This window comes from Chiloscyllium punctatum, chromosome 33 (assembly GCF_047496795.1).
Source record: "Chiloscyllium punctatum isolate Juve2018m chromosome 33, sChiPun1.3, whole genome shotgun sequence".
In the NCBI taxonomy this organism is placed as follows: domain Eukaryota; kingdom Metazoa; phylum Chordata; class Chondrichthyes; order Orectolobiformes; family Hemiscylliidae; genus Chiloscyllium; species Chiloscyllium punctatum.
In genome coordinates, this window is record NC_092771.1 from 28,315,695 (window position 1) to 28,338,244 (window position 22,550).

General features: G+C 42.7%; 1 protein-coding gene across 3 annotated transcripts in view; it reads left to right on the forward strand.

Moving 5' to 3' along the window:
* The window catches only part of LOC140458517 (deoxyuridine 5'-triphosphate nucleotidohydrolase-like), a 28,374-nt gene extending 10,803 nt beyond the window's left edge, over positions 1 to 17,571 (forward strand). For 2 of the 3 annotated variants that reach the window (XM_072553244.1, XM_072553246.1), the window contains exons 2-7: positions 3,768 to 3,903; positions 5,289 to 5,380; positions 7,512 to 7,556; positions 15,666 to 15,740; positions 17,069 to 17,139; positions 17,232 to 17,571. In XM_072553244.1, coding sequence (XP_072409345.1) covers positions 3,768 to 3,903; positions 5,289 to 5,380; positions 7,512 to 7,556; positions 15,666 to 15,740; positions 17,069 to 17,139; positions 17,232 to 17,288 — 476 coding nt within the window. In that variant the 3' untranslated portion in view covers positions 17,289 to 17,571. Of the gene's footprint in view, positions 1 to 3,430; positions 3,904 to 5,288; positions 5,381 to 7,511; positions 7,557 to 15,665; positions 15,741 to 17,068; positions 17,140 to 17,231 lie in introns of all 3 variants that reach the window. The other variant, XM_072553245.1, reaches the window with a different exon arrangement.
* The last annotated feature ends 4,979 nt before the right edge of the window (positions 17,572 to 22,550 follow it).

Sequence of the window (22,550 nt, forward strand, 5' to 3'; positions counted from 1 at the left end):
AGTCCCAACTACCCTGTCTCTCTCATTTCTATCGAGAATCATCTTTGCTATCCTTTCCTCTACATCTCTGGAACTATTCAGAGGCCTATAGAAAACTCCCAACAGGGTGACCTCTCCTTTCCTGTTTCTAACCTCAGCCCATACTACCTCAGTTGACGAGTCCCTAAACAACCTTTCTGCAACTGTAATACTGTTCTTGACCAACAACACCACACCTCCTCCTCTTTTACCATCTTCTCTGTTCTTACTGAAGCATCTAAATCCTGGAACCAGCAACAGCCATTCCTGTCCCTGCTCTATCCATGTCTCTGAAATGGCCACAATATCGAAGTCCCAGGTACCAACCCGTGCTGCAAGTTCACCCACCTTATTCCGGATGCTCCTGGCATTGAAGTAGACACACTTCAAACCAACTTCTTGCTTGCCGGTGCCATCTTGCGTCCCTGAAACTTGATTTCGGACCTCCCTACTCAATACTTGAATTACAATTTTGGTTCCAATCCCCCTGCTGGATTAGTTTAAACCCACCCCAATAGCCTTAGCGAATTTCCCCCCCAGGATATTGGTACCCCTCTGGTTCACATGAAGACCATCCTGCTTGTAGAGGTCCCACCTACCTCAGAAAGAGCCCCAATTATCCAAGAATCCAAAACCCTCCCTCCTGCACCATCCCTGTAGCCACGTGTTCAACTCCTCTCTCTCCCTATTCCTCGCCTGTTCCTATCCTGTCTTGTTCTATGTTTTAAAAAAAAGTTGGAAAGAAATGAACTGTTTTTACTGGAGATCAATTTTGAGGTATTTAAGATGATTTAGAGAATGTGTGTCATTTCCATTTTTTTTTTCCCCTTTTGGAAAAGGGGCTGCTAAGTTTGGACAGAGATGATGAATTTATTCTCTGGGGTTAGCCAATCTGAAATTCTTTACCATCGAGGACTGGGTCATTCGGTGTGCTTGATGGATTTTTAATCAATAAGGAATCAAGGTACATGGTGAAAAGGCAGGGAAATGAAGTTGAGGATTATGAACTCAAAGGGCCTACTTCAGATCCAATGACTTATGATTGCTTGGGTTGGCAGACCCAACATCCATCGGCCATTCAGTTCTCTTTAATTCTTCTGTTACTTTGTCTGCACCTTGTTGTCACTGAATGTGGTGTTTGCTGATTGTAGAGCATCTTAAACAGGAGAAATCACATTCTAATTTAAAAATTCTTTTGTTTTAAATTGATAATTTGGCATTTGTTTTCTCCGGGATACTTTTTCTAAGATTTTTAGTCTTACTTTGTCATCCTAATTGGCGTTTTACAAAATGTGTTTGCTCTGATTTAAGTCAATGAAAAGGAATGAAAAATAACTCAGTAACACAGATACAGCATGATCCTTAAACCTCGCTCCTTAACTTAAGGGATCAACCAAAGGTTAACCTGTCTGCTAGAGTGTAGACAATACAGGAAATTGGGAAAGTCATCAGTCACCAGCCTGAGATATGTGTTTTAATAAATTATTTTCCCTAAAAATTATGCTTTGTTCATAACATCTGTAAACAAGACATTACAAAATGTTTCAACTGAATTATTTATTTATTTATTCATGGGATGAGGGCATCACTGGCTAGGTCAGCATTTATTGCACATGTGCAGGGCAGTTGAGTGTCATCACATTACTGAGAGTCTGGACTTATATGTAGGCCCGAAAGAACAATAGTGAACCAGGTGGGTTTTCCCTAACAATCGACAATGGATTCATAAATCATCATTAGACTTTCAATTCCAGATTTTTGCTAAATTCACATTCCACCAATTACCATGGTGGGATTGGAACCTGGAACCCAGTCCCCAGATAATTTCCTGAATTAGCAGTCCAGTAGTAATACAAAGCTTGCAAGAAAATTCAAAAGTCTAAAACAACATGTTCCACCTGATTTGATTTTAATAGAATTAATATTTACCAAATACACTCCACACCAGGCATACAGCCTGACAGCAGAAGTTATAGAATGTATAATCAATACAAAGTTGTACAGCACAGAAACAAACCCTTTGGTCCAAACAGTCTGTGCTGACCATAATCCCAACTAAACTAGTCCCACCTGCCTGCGCTTGGCCCATATCCCTTCAAACATTTCTTACTCATGTACTTATCCAAATGTCTTTTCAACACTAACTGTACCTGCATCAATTCCTCTGGAAGTTCATTCCACACATGAATAAAATGTCTCTTATGTCTTTTGTAAATCTTTCTCCTCTTACATTAAAATCATAACCCCAAGTCTTGAAATTCTCACCCTATGGTAGAGACACCTGCTATTCACCTTACCCATGCCCCTCATGATTTTATAAACCTCTAAGGTCACCCCTGAGCATCCTAAACTCCAGTGAAAAAAATCCCAGCCTCTTCTTAAAACTCAAACTCTCCATTCTTTATGTGTCGTGTTTTAACCTGGGGTGCCTTGATAAATTGTCAATACACTTGATTAACAATGTATGTTCTTTGTAATACACGAAGCCCAAGGGGGTTCTCCAGTCTCCAGCCCCTCAGTAGACTATGATTGAAAGATCCTTAGGCAGTGGTCTTTCCCATCTGCACTGGCTGCCCCAAATTTCACTGTTTCCCCCAGCGCCCAGACCTGGATGTTAGAATGTGCTTGTCTGCAACAAGCAGTCAAAAGCTGCTCACTGCACTGGAAGACTAGCACACCATAGAGCGCCTTTACCAAGTTGATGGTCCACCAGGCACAGTTGATGTTTATCTTGATGTGTGTGGTTTTAACATCATAGATTTGATTTATTAAGTTGAGAACTAGTGTAAAGTCATTGTTAAAATAACTCGCCAAATTTCGGAATACCAACACCAGCTGAAGTTCAGACACTAATAGTTAGGCAATTCAAAGTCCCAAGTTAACAACAATGTGCATTTAAATAGCACATCTTAATGGGGTGAAATGTCTGAAACGATATTTCCATCCACGCCACAGATGAAGAGATTCAGGCAGGTGACCTATAGTTTAGGAAGGGCTAGGTTTCAGGGAGGTAGTTCCGGGCTCTGGTCAATTAATTTAAGGCATATTACTAATCGTGGAATGATTAAAATCATACTCGAGAGCAGGATTGGAGGAGGGTAAGAGGTTGGATGGTGCTACAGTACAGAAATAGGGAGGATGGAGGCTGTGAAGGGATTTGAAAACAAGGATCAGGAATTTAAAATTGAGTGTGTGCTCAACCACGAGCCTAGGTAGGGATAGGTAATGGTGAGTGTTGGGACACAAGCAAGAGTTTTGGAAGTAAACTGGGAATCAAAGAATTGTTATTATGCAGGAGGAGGCCTTTTGGTCCATCGTTTCTCTTCTGGCTCTCTGAATGAGTGTCATGTCATTAATTCAAATTAATTTAATTCATTTTTATTTTGAATTAATTAATTTAATTCCAATCTAGAGTCCTTCAGAAACTGATCCAATGATGGGGGGGGTCAAGGCAAACAGACAAATATGATTGGATGAAGTTGTGTTCATTAACCGGCAACTGATTGGCCAAGTTTTGGCCTGGTGCTCGGCGATTGGCTGGGAGCTGGTCCGCTGTGATTGGCCGGGGTTTTGGCGGGCTCTTTGTGGCGGGAAATTACAGAGAGTTCCCTCCGGCCGCCGGAGTGACAGAGCGCGAGCGCGTCCCGCCCCCCGCCCGGAGACCCCCCTCACCGTCACCGTCTCTGTGTCTACACCCCTCACCCACCGACTGTGTCTGTCTCCCCCCGGGACAATGCCGTGTTCTGAAGCCTCCAGCCCCGCGGTGTCTCCGTCCAAGCGGCCCCGGGAGGACGGTGTCCAGCGGCTCCGGTTCGCGCGGCTCAGCGACAACGCGCGGCCCCCGAGTCGGGGCTCGGAGCGAGCGGCGGGATTCGACCTTTACAGGTGAGCGGCCCCCTCACCCTCCTTTCCCCCCCCGTCCCTCACCCCCCCCCGTCCCTCACCACCCCCCCGTCCCTCACCACCCCCCCTCCCCGTCCCTCACCACCCCCCCTCCCCGTCCCTCACCACCCCCCCTCCCCGTCCCTCACCAACCCCCCCTCCCCGTCCCTCACCAACCCCCCTCCCCGTCCCTCACCAACCCCCCTCCCCGTCCCTCACCAACCCCCCCTCCCCGTCCCTCACCACCCCCCCTCCCCGTCCCTCACCAACCCCCCTCCCCGTCCCTCACCAACCCCCCCTCCCCGTCCCTCACCAACCCCCCCTCCCCGTCCCTCACCAACCCCCCCTCCCCGTCCCTCACCACCCCCCCTCCCCGTCCCTCACCACCCCCCCTCCCCGTCCCTCACCAACCCCCCCTCCCCGTCCCTCACCAACCCCCCTCCCCGTCCCTCACCAACCCCCCTCCCCGTCCCTCACCAACCCCCCTCCCCGTCCCTCACCAACCCCCCCTCCCCGTCCCTCACCAACCCCCCTCCCCGTCCCTCACCAACCCCCCTCCCCGTCCCTCACCAACCCCCCCTCCCCGTCCCTCACCACCCCCCCTCCCCGTCCCTCACCAACCCCCCTCCCCGTCCCTCACCAACCCCCCCTCCCCGTCCCTCACCAACCCCCCCTCCCCGTCCCTCACCAACCCCCCCTCCCCGTCCCTCACCACCCCCCCTCCCCGTCCCTCACCACCCCCCCTCCCCGTCCCTCACCAACCCCCCCTCCCCGTCCCTCACCAACCCCCCTCCCCGTCCCTCACCAACCCCCCCTCCCCGTCCCTCACCACCCCCCCTCCCCGTCCCTCACCACCCCCCCTCCCCGTCCCTCACCAACCCCCCTCCCCGTCCCTCACCAACCCCCCCTCCCCGTCCCTCACCAACCCCCCCTCCCCGTCCCTCACCAACCCCCCTCCCCGTCCCTCACCACCCCCCCTCCCCGTCCCTCACCAACCCCCCCTCCCCGTCCCTCACCAACCCCCCTCCCCGTCCCTCACCAACCCCCCTCCCCGTCCCTCACCAACCCCCCTCCCCGTCCCTCCCCCCCCCACCACCCCCTTCCCCGTTTCCCCTCACCCTCACCACCCCCCCTTCCCCTCACCCTCACCACCCCCCCTTCCCCTCACCCTCACCACCCCCCCTTCCCCGCCCCTCACCACTTCCCCGTCCCTCACCACTTCCCCGTCCCTCACCCCCCCTATCCCTCACCCCCCCCTTCCCTGTCTTCCCCCCCCCCCCCCCCTTCCCGGTCCCTCACCCCCCTGTCTCTCTCCACCCACCCCCCTCCCCCAGTGATGGGACTGTGAGTGCTGTTGAACTGACCTGGTTTCCTTTTGTCTCATTCAGTGCCTATGACTATGTGATCCCTGCTCAGGGTAAGGCTGTTGTAAAGACTGATATACAGATTGCGGTTCCTCATGGGTTCTATGGCAGAGTGGGTAAGTGGTCGGTCATTGCTGATCTAGTGCTAGTCTGTATCCTCTACCTGTGTTCACCACCCTGCCTCCCCCTCCCCACCTCATATCCTCCCCCTGCCCCCAGTCCTGAAGAAGGATCTCACCCAAAACATTGACTTCTCCACTTGATGCTGCCTGATTTGCTGTGTTTTTCCAGCCTCCTGCTTATCTATCCTGAAACTCTATGCAGCAGCTGTGAGCAGTTTAGTAAAAACTTAACTTTATTTTAGGTGTCTGTTACACTGGCTGCAATCTGTGTGACAATTTATTTCTTTCGGTTGTGGTCCCTAGGTCATTTGAAAGGTGTCTGGATGTGCACCTCAAATCCCATAACTTTGGGGCTCTGCACAAAATGCTGGTTGGCTTGCTCTGATGCTTTATGATCAGCTCATTCTTTGGCGTTTGAATTTTACTGAACTCATAGATCCTAGCCCACCTCCACCCTTCATCTGGCCACAGTGTGTCAGCTCAGTATGACCAAGCATTCAGATGAAGCCAAAACTGCATTATTGTATAGATCCAGTCAAGTCAAGGTCTGATTAGGAGTAGTCAGCATAGATTTGTGTCCGGAAAGCCATGTCTAGCAAATCTTTGTTTCGAAAAGGTAACCAAGAGAATAAATGAGGGTAGGGCAATGGATGTTGTTTTATATAGACTTTAGTAAGACCTTTGACAGGGTCCAGCACGGCATACTAGTTAATGAAGGTTAGGTCGCATGGGATCCAGGGAGAGCTAGTTAATTGGATTCAAAATTGGCTGTATGGTAGGAAGCAGAGGTTGGAGGCCTGTGACTCGTGGTTTGCCACATAAATGATTTGGATGTGAGTGTGCAAGGTATGATTAATAAGTTTGTGGATGATACAAAACTAGGAGGTATTGTGATAGCAAGGAAGGTTACTAACAACTACAGTGGGATCTTGATCAGATGAGAAAGTGGGCTGAGGGTTGGCAAATGCATGTGAATATAGAGAAGTGTGGGATGTTTTGACTTTCCAATGTGCCACAAGGTAGGGGCATGTACAGTAAATGGTAAAGTCCTGAGGGGTGTTGTGGAATGGGGACCTAGGAGAACAGGTACAGAGTTCTTTGAAAACGACGTCACAGGCAGACGGTGGTGAAGAAAGCATTTAGCGTGCTGGCCTTCATTGAGGCATTGTGTAGGAGTTGGGACGTTACGTTGCAGTTGTATAATTTGTTGATGAGGCCACATTTACAATATTGTCTACAGTTTTGGTGAGCCTGTTCGAGGAAAGACACACTTAAACTGGAAAGAGTGCAAAGATGATTTAAAGATGATGCTAGGCCCTAAGTTATAGGGAGAGGTTGGCCGGGATAGGATTTTATTTTTTGGAATGTAGGAGAATAAAGGATGACCTTATTGAGGTGTACAAAAACCATTAGGAGCAAAGATAGGATGAATGCATCTAATCTTTTTCCCCAGGGCTGGGGACTTGAACTAGAGGGCATAGGGTTTAAGGTGAGAGGGAAAAGATTTATGGAGGACCTCAGAGGCAACTACTTCATGCGGAGAGTGATGCGTATGTGGAATGGGCTGCCAGAGAATGTGGTTGAGACAGGTACAGTAGAAACATTTAAAAAAAAAAAAAAATTGTATACCTACATGTATGGGAAGGGTTTAGAGGGCAATGGACCAAAAGTGGGCAATTGGAACTAGCTGAGTGGGCGCCATGATCAGCATGGACCGTGCTGTATTACTGACTCTCAAGTGCATCAGCAACATCAAAATCCTCTCTAGGGGAAGCCTTAAACATGTTTTTTTTTCACCTTTTGTGTGATTTAAAAGCAACCGAAGGGCAGCTTTTTTATGCAGAGGATGGAGCAAACTGCCAGAGGAAGTGGTGGAGGCTGGTACGATTGCAATATGAATAAAGGGTTTGGAAGGATATGGGCCAATTGCTGCAAATGGGACTAGATATATTTAGGGTGTCTGGTCAGCATGGACAAGATGGACCAAAGGCCTGTTTCCATGCTGTATATCTCTGACTAATTACTACCAAAAAAAGCATTACATCGAATGTTTGGTTGTGGCATTTGTGTTAAAATAATTGTTTATTAATATTCATAAATATTAATTATTTTAATTCCTTTTCAGCTCCAAGATCTGGTTTGGCAGCAAAGCATTTCATTGATGTTGGAGGTAATGTATTTGTCATAACATTGAAACAAAGTCTGCCTATGTATAGAAATGGTGCTTTGTAGTAAAGCTTTCCTCGTTCCTGAAGAAGAGCTCATGCCCGAAACGTCAATTCTCCTGTTCCTTGGATGCTGCCTGACCTGCTGAGCTTTTCCAGCAACACATTTTCAGCTCTGGTCTCCAGCATCTGCAGTCCTCACTTTCTCCTTTTTTGAAGAAGCACAGGCAAATATAGTCGTAACCTGAGGAATAAATGGGGCAGGGAGAACATGACTTAGAGCTTCAGAGTGGGTGATACTGGAGAGTAGTGCTATCTATTCTGGAAATTGGGGTATTTCTGTAATTGCAAATGTACAGTCTCCCATAAAACCAGAAGTGCAGGTAGTTCTCCTATAACTGTATTTTATTAAACTTTATTTGGCTGAAACGCGATTAGTGAATTGTGGGCCTTTTTTATAAACCTGTTACGTGATTCCATCCCTGGCACTTCCTGAACAGCAAAACGCAGCCTCATGATCCTCTGTCTGCAGAATGCAAATTTGCTGTGTTCAGTTAAAACTGGGAAATTCTATCAGCTTTGCAAGTCTTGAAACTGAGCTTGAAATTGGGAATTTTAGTCCACGCTTACAAGGAACTTTATTTCAAACCGAGGAAAAATCTTTGGGAGGACTGGACTGCCCATGTCGGCATCACATGGTCAAGTGACTCTCACATTTTCTGGTGAAGAGCTTCATGAAAGGTACAGTGCTGTAGTCAGTGATTCAAGTATTAAAATGTATTTCATTAAAATGCAATCTAAAGATTTTCTTAGACTGTGCTAGGTCAACTATTACTTCCATTTTGATTTTTTGGCGGTTCACCCCAATCTTATTTTTCCCATAGGCCCCATTATTTATATTGCATAGTTTTCTGTAAATGTTGCACAGGAACAAAACTACTGCATTATAGGAGAACTACTTGTAATAGGAATAGAAGTAGGCCATTTGGCCCATCGAGTCAGCTCTGCCGTTCAATCGTGGCAGTTATTTTTCCTCAATCCCATTCTCCTGCCTTCTCCCAGTAACGTTTGATCCACTTACCAATTAAGAACCTATCTATCTGTCTTAAATGCACTCAATGATTTGGCCATCACAACCCTCTGTGGCAGAGTTCCACAGATTAACTATCCTCTGGTTGAAAACGTTCTCCTCATCTCCGTTCCAAAGGGTTGTTCCTTCACTCTGAGGCTGTGTTCTAGGATGTTCGTCTCTCCTACCAGTGGAAATGTCTCCACATCCACTCTATCCAGGCTTCTCAGTATTGTAAGTTTCAAACAAACCCCCTGCTCATCCTCCTAAACTCTGTTGAGTACAGACCAGGCTTCTCGACATTGGCAAAGCCATTCATGTTTGGGATCATTGTAAAACTCTGGAACCCTACCAAGGCCAGCATATCCTTAATAAGGGACTTCGTTCTATTTTCAGTATTCCAAATGTGGATCTGACTGGTCCTTATACAGCCTCAACAGTATATCTCTGCTTTTGCATTCTAGCCCTCTTAAAATGAATGCTAACCTTGCACTTGACTTCCTAACCGCAAATGGAACCTGCATACTGACCTTAAGAATCCTGAACTAGGACATCCCAAGTCCCATTTGTCCTTCGGATTTCTGAACCCTTTCCCCATTTAGAAAATAGTCAATGCTTACTATGTTTCCTCCTTCCTACTAAAATGAGTAACCTCACATTTTCTCACATTGTATTCCATCTGTAGGTGCTTGGCCCATTTGCCTAACATAGAGTTACAGAGATGTACAGCATGGAAATAGACCCTTCGGTCCTTGCTGACCAGATATCCCAACCCAATCTAGATCCACCTGCCAGCACCTGACCCGAGTCCCTCCAAACCCTTCCTATTCATATACCCATCCAAATGTCTTTTAAATATTGCAATTGTACTAGCCTCCACCACTTCCCCTGGCAGCTCATTCCATACACCACCCGCTGTGGAAAAAGTTGCTTCTTAGGTATGTCTAAGTCCTTTTGCAACTTCCCTGCTTCTTTAATACTACCTGTCCCTCCACCTATTTTTGTCACCTGCAAACCAAGCAACATTGCCCTCATTTCCTTGATCCAAATGGTTACTGTATAACATGAATAGTCCAACACTGACCCCTGCAGCACTCTACCAGTCACTGGCTGCCATCTTGAAGAAGACCCCTTTCTCCTTACTCGCTGCCTTCTGCCCATCAGCCAATCCTCCATCCGTGGCCCTAAAATCATGGGCTCTTGACTTATTTATCAGTCTGCTGTGCCTCACCTTGTCAGAGACCTCTTTGAAATCCTAATAGGTCACGTCACTCTGCTTTGTCTAAGTTGCTCATTACTACCTCAAAGAATTTGAGTAGATTTGTCAAGTATGAACCCTTGATGGAACCATGCTGATTCAGCCTATTTTGCCACAAACGTCTAACTACTCCGTGACCACCCTTAATAGTAAACTCTAAAGTCTTATTAAAGACTGAGGTCTGTCTAACTGGTCGATTTGATTTTGTTTTGCCTTCCTTTTTAAGTAGGGTTCTTAAATTAACCATTTTTCAGTCCTGTAGGGCCCTCTCTGACTCAGTGGTGCTTCAGATATCACCACTAATGTTTCTGCAATCTTCATCAGAACCCTAAGGTGCAGTCCATTCGGTCCAGATGACTTATCCACCTTGAGACCCTTCAGCTGATGCAAAGTACCTATTAACCTTTCCTACCATTTCATTTATCCCCATTACTACTTCTGTCTCATTTCTTAGTTGTCCAACATCCACTCTTGTCTCTTCGCTTTTATATGTAAAAATGAACTCTTGTGATCTTTTATATTGAGAGTTAGTTTGCCCTCTTTCCCCCAATTGCTTTTCCACTTGCCCTATATTGGGTTTTCAAGGCTTCCCAGTAATTTTTGCCATGTTTTGTCTTTAGCTTTTATGGTGTCCCTGACCTACCTTGTCAGCCATGGTTTCCTCATTCTCTCCTTAGTATGTCCCTTCTTCCTTGGGGTGAATTTCTACTGTGTCTCCTGAATTGCCCCCAGAAACAGCCTAACGAATGTTCTATGACTATCTCCAATGCTAGCTGTATATCATTCCTTAGATAAGGGATCCAAAACTGTTCATGGTGTTCATTATAGTCTGAGTAGTGGTGGAGAGTCACCCTTACTTCCCTCAAGTTCAGGTCCTCTGTCCAGTCTTCAACCAGGATTGAGCTAAGTAGCTCTAGCGGGTCCCAAACTAAATGGAAGAGCAAGTTATTGGCAGATTGCATCACTCATAACTCTGCTATCCAGGCTGTATACCCATGACCAGATAATACCATACTCCACACCACCACTGCTATTTAGTGGCAAAACAATGTCTGCGTCCCCTTGTAATTTTCATTCCATCCAATCAAATTCCATACACTGAACTTGTGATTTAAGATCCTTCCTCATGTACTGATCCTCTATTATCAGTAACACAGATTTCCTTTTCCTCCGTGTCTGTCCCTCCTAAATGTCAAATATCCTTGAATATTCAGTACCCAGTGTTGGTCACCATGCGGTCAAGATTCTGTAATGCCAGTTAGATCCTACCCATTTACCTCTCTGAGCTTTTCGATCTTCTATCTTGTGATTGCACTTACATTCAGGTAGGCCTTAAGCTTTGTGTCTCTGACATCATTCAGCATTCAAAACATAGTGGATCCTCAGCTTTGTTTCTTCTGTCTTCTGGTCTCCCTTGCAGCTGTTCTATTTCCAACTTGGGTTACCCTCCGGTTCCCACAAATCAATCAAAGAGGGCAGCCGAGTAGGAGCACAGTGTGGGCTCCTGCCTGGACCTCTGCTCCATTGCTTCTACTTTTTACTTTTACTTACCTTTTTATTTACCTTGCATGAGTCTGAGCAGCGCAGAGAGTTCTGACAGCATGAACCAGGTCGGCTGACAGCAAGGTCAGGAATGGCAGCCTGAGACAGCTCGGCAGGAAGAGCATGTCCTAGTGCATGCCCTGTGATTAGAGGCTGTGAACAGATCCTGCCTGGGTCCAGCAGCAGTGGCAACAGCATTGTGGCTTCATTGAGTCCAAAGCATGGACTTCATTTGGAGTCCAGCCCAATGCAGGAAGAACGAACAGTGTGGGAGGATCCCTGGTATTTGCAGTGGTGGTGTCGAGAACAAGCAGCTAAGCAGAGATTGGGGTCCCATTATGGCTAAGCACTCAAGAAAGACTGTCGAATTTTTAATTGATTTCTTTAGTTTTCTACCTGTCCTATGATGGTCTGTAATTAAGTTTTTAACTTACTTTCTCTCTCCAGTTTTAGTACCTAGATACCTTTGTACTAAGATGGTGCTGTGTGGTGTCATTTTACACTTTACTGTACTTATGTACTTGAGTACACCTGACAAAATCTAAATCTAAACTAATTTAAACCATCTCCAATGGCAGTAGCAAATGTCCTGTGAGGATATCAAGCCTGTTGCGATCTAACCTGCCCAGCTTGTACTTGTCTCATCTGCCCCAGAACCAGTCCCAATGCCTCAGAATCATCGAATCCCTACAGTGTGGAAACAGGTCCTTTGGCCCAACAAGTCCACACCAACCCTCTGAAGAGTATCCCATCCAGACCCATTCCCCTACCCTATTACTCTACATTTTACCCCTGACTAATGCACCTAACCAACACATCCCTGAGAATTATGGGCAATTTAGCATTGGCTAATTGACCTAACCTGCCCATCTTTGGATTGTGGGAGGAAACCCATTCAGACGCAGGATGAGTGTGCAAACACAACACAGATAGTTGCCCGAGTCACCAGGTCCCTGGTGCTGAGAGGCAGCAGTGCTAACCACTGAGCCTCCGTGCTGCCAAGGAGCTTGATGGCCTCCCTCTTTACCAGTTTAATCAATCAATTTGTTTGTTTTTGTCCTTTCAGAAATGTAATATTTAGAAGTGATCCAAAGATTATTGCTTATGTAGTCCTGCCTTTTACTTTCCTTAACTCATTAAAATCTGCTTTCAGAACCTCATCCCTCAACCTATTAATAAGGAAGAGGTGTTGTTTGTCTTAAAGACTATTGAGGTAGATACACCCTTGGGTTCCAAAGAAATCTATCCCAGAATATTGAAGGAGGCAAGTGAACAAATTGGAGCATTGACGGGCATCTTTGTAGCCTCTTTGGCCACAGGTGAGGTCCCGAGGACTGGAGAATAGCCAATGTCCTTCCATTGTTTTTAAGATGGGTAGCAGGAATAATCCAGGAAATTACAGGCCTGTGAGCCTCACGTCAGTGTTAGGGCAATTATTGAAAAGATTTCCAGGGCAACATCTAAGCATTTAGAAACAAATGGACTTGCTCGTGATAAACAGCATGGCTTTGTGCAGGGGAGGTCATGCCTCACTAACTTAGTTATTTTTGAGGAGGTGACAAAGCTGATTGAGGGTCAAGTGATTGTTGTCTACATGGACTTAAGTAAAGTCTTTTGACAAGGTCTGTCATGAGAGACTACAAAAGTTGAAGTCACATGGTATCAGGGTGAGCTGGCAAGATGGATACAAAGCTGGCTTAATCATAGGAGACAGAAGGTAGCAGTGAAAGGATGCTTTTCAGAATGGAGGGTTATGATTAGTGCTATTCCGTAGGAATCCGTGCTGGGACCTCTGTTTTTGTGCTCTACATAAATGAGTTTGGAGGATGTGTAACTGGTCTAATGAAGTTTGTGGGCAATGCAAAGATTGGTAGAGTTATGGATAATGATGCAGTGGGATATATATCAGGTGGAGACATGGTCAGAAAAATGGCAGATGGAGTTTAATCTGGACAAATGAGGTGAGCTCCCTGAAGGAGGAAAGTGAAGTAGAGGGGGGTGGTGAGGTGTTGGGAGATATTGGGGTCCAGGCAGCTGAATGCACAACCGTAGGTGGACAGATGTAGGGTGACTGGCAAAAAAAAACTGGAATACCACTTATCTTTTTTACAGTGAGTGGTGATCTCTAATGCTTTGCCTCATTGAACAATACAAACAGATTCTGTAACTTTTCAAAGTATTCAGCCAATTTCTTTGAAATGTACAAAGCTGCAGAACTGAGAAGCAAGTGTGTGGGGGATTAGTATGAATTAGGCAGCTTTGTTAAACACCTGACACTGGTGCAATAGGCTGAATATTGTACATCTGCTAGACTAGTCTCATTCTAGTCTTTTGTCTGTCATTTTGCAATAACCTTGTCGCCAATTTAATCCTAGTAAAAATAATGACTGATTCCACCAGGTGGTGGAGCTGCAGTGCTTTAGAATAACATTGGCTCCTTCACATTACAGTGTTGGTTTGGAATGTCCAATTTCCTGCCAACAGTTGGACTTGAACACATTGTTCCTTTATTGCTGGGTCAAAATCCTGGAACTCTACTGACCAAAATCGTTCAAATATTTAGACACCGACTGGTCATTCAGGAAAAAGGCCCACCAGCACCAAGACCAACTTGGAATGTTTGACAATGTCCATACCCTGAGATTTTGTAAAAAAAAAGTTAACCTATTTTTCCAACAAACTTTATTCAGAGATGTTATTGCACACCTCTGGAGTAAGTAGAACTTGAACTCAGGCCCTTCTAGTCCAGGGTCAGGGACAGTAGCTCTAACACACAAGGGGCCCACCCACCCTGTGATTTTTAAAAAAAATCTTGATGTCTAAACTTGAGTGATGCGCGAGCGCGGTTCAATCGTGTTAATTTATATCTTCTAATTAGTGGAGCAATTAATTAAAATTCACAAAGAGAAGGTTGAGGGGTGGATAGAGATGGGAAAGACATGCAACTATCTAAAGTTGGTACAAGAGCAGAGAAATCTGGGTGTGTGGGGATAAGTCATTTAAAGGCAGTCATAAAGATTGACTGTGTAAAGCTTAGTGTTTACACCCCCCTAGTAATAAACTACATGAGCAAGCAGGTTACTTTAAACTTGTAGAAGAAACTAATTTTGGTTTTGGCTGAAATGTTGCATGTAATCATAGCTCTCCATCTCTGGCATTTGGGTGAGTGCAGAAAAGATTTGGTAATGGGTTCCAGGGATGAGGAATTTCAGTTATGAAGATAGATTGGAGAAGTTAGGACTGTTTGTTTTTTGTTGGAAGAGAATGCTGGGAGAAGATCTGACATTCAAAATTGAGGGGGGTCTGGGTAGAGTAAATGAAGGCAAACTGTTCCCACTTGTGAAGAGATCAAGAGCAAGAAGGCACAGATTTAAAATGATTGGGAAAATACACAGAATCAATAAGGAAACACTTTCTCATAAGTCGAGTAGTTAATATCTGGAATGGACTTTCGTTGAGTGTTTGGTGAAGCAGGTTCAATCAAGACATTTGCAAGGGAATTGGACTTATAAGCGGACATGGTTATGGGGAGAAGACAAGAGATAATCTGTGAAAGGCTCATTTGGAGAGCAGTGCATATGTTGATGGGCTGAGTGGCCTCCTACACCATTGTTGTTTTTGCTGCCCATTAATTTTCCATTTTCAAGGAATTGTAAGCCATATCTATGTAGTCTATGAAAATAGATTGGGAAAGGGAGAAGGTACAATAAGACTTGGCTGAAAGTAAGCTTGCAGGTGAAGGAGACAAATGGTATATTTGCCTTCGTATTAGTGGCATTTGAGTACAGGAGCCAGGATGGTCTGCAACTGTATGGGGTCTTGGTGGGACCATACCTCTAGAATACTGTGTGCAATTTTAGTCTCCTTATCTGAGGAAGATTTGAATTGTCCACGCCACCTCCATTCTATGTAGCTTTTCAGTGGTAAATGCAATACATAAAATTCTTAAGCAGGTTTGTAAAGTGGATACTGATGGGGCACTCTTCCTGGCAGTGGTGTCTAGCACTGCAGGTCGGAGTCTTGGGCTTGACGTCCAATCCCTGCTGTATCATTGACCTTTCAAATTTTTCCAAATGCTCATGCTTTTATGAAAGGTGTACCTTCAAAGCATTAAAAGGATGCAAGGCATTGTCTCTTATATGTGTGAATGATCTTGCCTAGTGATTTCCACATTGGCTAAATATTTCCCACCCAAACCTTTCTGTTTAAGGATCTTTCTTAAAGATTATTCCCTTTGTTTCTCAGCTGGTGTTATTGATGAGGATTACAGAGGAAATGTTGGTGTAGTTCTCTTCAACTTTGGAAAGGAAGACTTTGAGGGTAAGTTTCACTCACTTTTGTTACGATGTAGAGCATTGCATATTTTATAAAGACTTGTAAGCTCCCCTCATTTTTCCATGCAAAAAATATGAATATTAAAGTGCAGAACTGCAGAGGGCAATGCATTTATTCTGTGATTGCTAATTATGAATTTCATTGAGATTTTTAATAATTACATGAAATATGCTATCAGATTATTTGATCAGGTTGGCATAAAAATCATTTGGGGAAATGTAAAAAGTCTTAAATGTAATTTAGGTATTTATTCTTATACTTGTTTCATTTTATCTTGCCCAATCAGTGCTGTTCATGTTTCCGAAATCTCTAACCCATGCAATATCGTTAACAAGTATCAATTGTTCTGAATCGTAACTGTCTGCAATTATCAGTGGTTATGTAAATGTATCTTAGATGTACAAAATTCCACTTGTCAAAATCCACAATGTAGCAAAACAAATAACAGATGAGATTCTGGCAGTTATTTTGAGCTGCCAGACTATTGTACTTTTGAGTAGTATTAAGCCATCAACTAATGACTATTTCCACCTGTTTTTAAAAACATGATTTGTTCCAGTGAGCCCAGATGAATTATTTTTGGCAGTGCCTGGGATTAAATTGGAGATTTTTCATCAACTGGCCATCAAGTATGAGTTATGGGGTGTGGGGTGCTGGTAGCATCGGGTGAAATTGCTCTTGGAAGCTTTTTAGCTTCTCCACATTTGGGCCTTGGGTGAGAATTAGGCAACATGCCACAGTCAAGCTGCTTGTCAAATTTGAATTGCTGATACATGACGAATGGCTTCTCAGTACCAAAGGACTGTTGGCATCTCAAATTGATCGAGAATGAATCATTGTGTTCTTAAGAGGGAATTTGTTGAATGTCTTACGAAACGATGTTTGGAAGAGATGTATTCAGTTGCAATGAATATTACCAGAAACTAAACAGATTAAGCTGTATTGTAGTCTTTGTATTTCAGCTTTCACTCTATCGATTTGTTTGCTGTAAGGCAACAGTAGTGGAATTAATTTCCCTTCTCAGTGAGAGTAACCCACTATCTAACTCCTTATAAATATAAGGAATGTTAACGGTAGTTATGTTTTCTAATAAACTAGGGGCAGCTTTGAAATTTGTTCACTTTCTGTATGGTATCTTTTTAAATCTACGTGGGCTGCATTCTAAGACAAAATGTTCAGATTTGAGCTGCATTGTTTTAAGTGGAAGTGAATGCAGGGGAACTAAATGGCTAAGACTTTGTTTCTTTAATCAATTTTTTGGGGGGATCCTAATCATTTCACTTTTTTTCTTTTTCGCATTTATATTTCGGTAGTTAAAAAGGGCGACAGAATAGCTCAACTGATTTGTGAACGCATCTGCTATCCAGAACTTGAGGAGTTGAAGGTGACTTAATATATTAAACAAGCATTTCCTATTGTGGTTTTATTTTTCTGGCTAAAATGTAACCTTTTTTCACCCTTTTTGTCATTTTGCAGAGTCTAGATGAAACTGAACGCGGTGCAGGTGGTTTTGGCTCTACTGGTAAAAACTGAACGTGATGTTCTGCCAAACCATTTCAGACACTGCCTAATGTCTCTTTGGAGAATGTTACAAGCTGTGGGTTCTTCAGGAAACAGCAAATTGAGAAATGTATAGTGAACGTCTTTCATGCTTTGTGGGTAAAACAGAATGGGAATCTATCCTAATGTAAAACTGCTTTCATCTAGGCAATTTCAAGAGCCTGATCTTGGTAGTGACTGTAAGACTACTGATTCTCGTTATGGACTCGAGCAATTGGGTGTTTTTTTTTAATAACAATAAAACTTTTTGACATTATTTATGGATGCATTTGGTATGTAAGGAAATGCCTTCAGTTCAATGATAGTGGGGTAGAAAAATTAGTAGAACTTATTCTCATTACTTTGCTACATAGCAAAGAGCTTGTTCACATCTGAAGCAAGAAATCTTCCATTAAGATAATGGAATCAATGTGAACATAAATCACTGCATGTACTGCTACAATTTCAAAGTGCACATCCCATTACAATCTGTCGTATGATTAACTGTCAGCGTTAAGGTGACAAACCAATATCATGTGAACAACAATAGTTTATTTCTCAAGGCTCTGCTTGCTGACCTGATCAGAATGAGTTTTTGATCTGTGTTCAATGATGTTCCCTCGCAAGATGATATGTTTTATTGTCCTTCTTGACAAATAGGAGATCTGCTTCTGATGCATTTTTAAATTTTGAATTTTGAGTCAATAACAACTCATGTAACAAAATGTTAGCCATGATGTCGGAGCTGTTTGTGTTGGACTGGGGTGGACAAGATCCGAAGTCTCACAATGCCAGTTATAGTCCAACAGCTTTATTTGAAATCCCAAGCTTTTGGGCCGCTGCTCTTTCAGGTCACTTGACGAAGGAGCAGTGTTTTGAAAGCTTGGGATTTCAAATAAACCTGTTGGACTATAACCTGGTGTTGTGTGATTTCTAACAAAATCATAGCCAGTCATCGGCCTTGTTTTTCGCGAATTTAGGAAGTTTCCTTTTTGAAATATGGCTATAGTGCTTCTTGCACCATATTTAGGATCCGTACACTTTGTCCTCGTGATGGGTTTTCTACCAGGTTTTGGTTCCCTTCAGTCAGTCTATCTTTGTGTCTGTTTTGAATCTTGGACCCACAGTTTGTCAACCTTAAAACTTTACAGTTTATCCACTTTGAAGTTCAGATTTTCGTTCAAAATAATGCTTTCAATTCCAAGGCTAGGTTCCTGTATTGGGTCATTTGTTTATCCATTCCAGTTTTGTTTTCAATTAGCATCATTTTAAATAGTGTTTTCTATGATAATTGAGCTGTTTTTTCCTCCTTTATTTAATCTGCTACAAAGAGATTCTGTGCGCACACCCTTCTAAAGCACCACAATCTTGTTTGCCGTTTTTCATCTTGTATTATTCAAGAATTTGTTATAGCTGAGATTTATGCCAATGCTGTCCAAACCTAAATCAGAATTGTTTGCATTTTCCCCTTCCAATGATGGTTTTTCTATACCTTGTGGGAAAACTGACCTTATGCTAATTGTTGGTGAATCAATTGCTGTTGTTTAAATTTAAATGAGCGATGTCGCTTAAATTGAGAGTTTTCAGAGTGTTACAATGGAGAGAGAATTGTAGCTGCTAATTATGATTCTTGTCCTTCTATTTGAATGATGTCTAAGAATCTCAGCTTGCTTCAGGGAGATTGTGTCTCATGGCTTGGAATTCGTAGTTAACTAAATAACTTAAGGCGGACATATTCCAAATGTTACAACTTAACAGAAAATAATGAATGGTTTGCATATTTAGTGTGCCTGATGTTTGCACTATTACATATTAGTCTTTGTGATCTGAAGTGTTCTTTTTCTCATCAACTACTGATCAATAAAGAATTCTGACCTGGTCATCATCTGCATCAACAACTTGTAGATTGTGAAAGTATTGGTCAATGGTTCCAGGAATAATTCCACGAATAATTCTTTTCAAATGGTCATTTTCAAAGATCAAACTCTGGCAAGATTCTTACACTCTAAAAGTTACTTTATTGCAGTTTCTGAGGCTGTTGATGAATGAATGTGTCTTAAGTGTCTCCTGTGTCTGCCAGTTGCTTACTGTTCCACTTATGTAATCTGTTAGTTTTTCCTCCTATGCTGACACGTTATTATTCACTGGATCGCAATAAATTGTAACTCAGCAATTTGTTTTTTTTTAAATTTGGATGCACAGCAACCATTCTGTAGTTCAATACATTTTTTGTATAGATCAAATTGAGATCTTACAGCCTTGGATTTGTGGAATGTTTGCTTCAAAGTTGTCTTCTGGCCACAGAATCTCTTGCTTTTGCTTTGAAGTCATCATCTGTATTTGCACCTTTCCTGTTAAAGTGCCTGTTATCTATAATAACTGTAACCTACAGCCCATTCACACTTACCTGAAATTGCTAACTCTTTTTGGACTAGTTAAATACAACAGAGGTGCAGATTGTAGTTATGGTATTTGCAGTTGACCATACTCTGTTCAATCGAACATTACATAGCTTTTACTTGTTCGGTTGTTCCAAAAATATGTAAAACTCTAGCCATCAGTCATTTACTTGAGATTTGAGCTCAAGCTCTATAATTACATTTTCTAACCACTTTGAGCTTTTGTTGCCAAATGCACTGATGTTTGCCAACTTTACCACTTGCACGGTCTAATGTAATTCCTGTCTGGGAAGGCTGAACTAATCATTTATCGTGATTTTGCTATTGGATGTCTCAATGCCTCATGGCAGAATTGTTTTCCAGTGGGCAGGAAACCATCCAAACCCATCAAAGGCCATCTTTCTCTAAGTTTTGCTAGCAAATATATACATTTTTAATCATTTTATTTTCTTGAACAATGTTATCAATGCATTTGTTTCTATTCAGAGTTCTTAACCTTTTTAAAACTTGCTGCTTTAACTTTTATTTTAATAACTACCTGCTGTCCCCATGAGATTTTTGTCTTAACTAGCTTATCAAAGATCAGCTGAATTTAAAGCCTTTCATTGTTGGTTTACATTGAGGTATTCAGCTGTAAAGGAACTATTAAATACAGCCCTTGTATGGAGTATGATTTATATTGTACCACTTACTGGGAGACATGCAGTAGTTGTCCCTCTGACTACAATGTATGCAAAGAGATTCTGTCTGCTGAGTGCTTTTTGTGAGAATGGTTGATTTCAAAATTCAGAAGAGTCAGTGCCAGTAAACATACATGTACTTCATGCTTTGTGGCGCCTTGATTAATTACTTCTAAAGTTATTTCAGTCAAAGTATAACTAGATCAACAACAAATTAAGTACAGGACAAAAATGATTCCATAGAAAACCTGAAACTAAATTTAAGCTAAAAGACATTTCTTGTGTATTAAGAGTTTGCGTGTTGATGGAAGTCTTCCATGCTTAAAGAACAGCTTCAGATCACCCTGGTGAGCAGCATACTTGTATTCTCGATCACTTCAGTTCTTAATCCTACTGTCTATTTTAGCAACATTTTTCCCGTGTGAGTGATGTGTAATAATTTGGCTGCAAGGGTGCTTGGTATTTTCTGCTGGTGCTGCGTTGGAAGGTTTTTTTTTGCTATAATGCTGGAACACCTGATGTGAACCTGTTGGTTTTTTGCTGTAATTGATTCATAAATCTGGAATGAGAGATTCTCAGTAGATTGAAATTGCTATGATTACCCATAAATCTGAACCAATTTTTGTTGCTGGTTATGGACAATTTTTGTCAAGTGTTCACTGGCCCACATTGCTTTTTAATACAGCAACACCCTGATTAAAAATCCTTATTTTCAAGTCTGTCTGGCTTATAGCTTCTACAACCTTCTGTAATCTCTGCACTATTCTAATTCAGGATGTTGAGCATTCCCAGTTTTAAGTGCTGTACCATTTGGTGACTGCACTTTCAGTTCTTAGATCCCAAGTGCTGGCATTCTCGAATCTTTCTTGTGCTCCTTTGGTGAAACATCTGTCTGACCAAAATTTGGTCCTGTCTCCAATGTATCCTAATGTGAATTGGCAATTTAAACGTTTTTGGGGTATGTTGCTGTATTAAAGGTGACAGCAATCTGTTTTATGGTTTTAAAGGTTACCTGGGGAATCTGTCCTCCGAGACTATCATTGCCCAAGCATGAGCATCAGAAGTTTCCAGTCTCACCTTTGCAGTGCATTGGCTGTTGCTGAAGTTCTTTGTGTTACTGAAGTGCTAGTAAAGTACTGAGAACATTGACCAAATCAGGCAGCATCTGCAGAGAGCTAAACATTAGAAATCAGTCTTTGGAAACCTTGCGACAGAATGAAGATCCAGAAATGATATCTTAAAATGGAATGGTTGGGTTTCCTACATCTAGAAACTTGATTTCTATTCTGGCTTTCAGAGCTCTGGTAAAGTGACTTCATGTAGATTTCCCAATTGGATTTTAAATGAGTGATTCTTTATTAGCATCTGCTTGATTTTGTCGTTAGCATCATTTACATAATGTGGGCAAGTTCCCAGACTCTTCAGCTTGGCAAAGAGATTGCAGGGTGCTGAGCTATTTACAGGGAGTGATTAGATTAAATTGAAGGTTTTCAGATGCTTTTAAGTGGTCCCTGATGGCATCAAATATATTGGTAACTTTCATTACAAAGATTTCTAACGTTCTCTAAAGTAGAGCTTACAAAGGCAATTTGGCTAATGACTGGTGTAATAAATACAGAGAGGGGAAACAATGTCTGGCTAAGTAATGAAATACATTACTTCATGAATAAGTAATTCAAACCCCATGTTTAGGTGTAGAAATGGTACCAAATGAAATCTGGTGAGGTCACTTGCTGGTCTTCACATCTCAACATTCCCTCTTCCTATTTCCATCAGAAACCATTTATCTATTTGGAACAGTTCATTAGCAAAAGGAGAAGGACTGGCTCATTCTGTCATCAAATTTCTCTTTTTTTTCTACTCTTGCTTTATTTCTAAAGCGTTGAGACATTTCACAACTCTTTCAATTTGAAGCCATACTTACTGCATTAAGAATGGGTGATGCATCCTTTTCATAGTTTCTCATTCTCAATGAGATGTATTTGGAAGTGTCATGAAATATCTCTTTAAGCCCCTCTATGGTCTTAACTATTTTTCCAGCAATTCAGACAACTACCTTCATACCCTTAACACTGCAGTCAATAAATTTAAGGCAATTCTTTTAGATCTATAATTTTCCCCCTTAAACTGAATGTGAAACTTCCATGTTTTTACACTTTTTCGAAAAAAAAAACAAG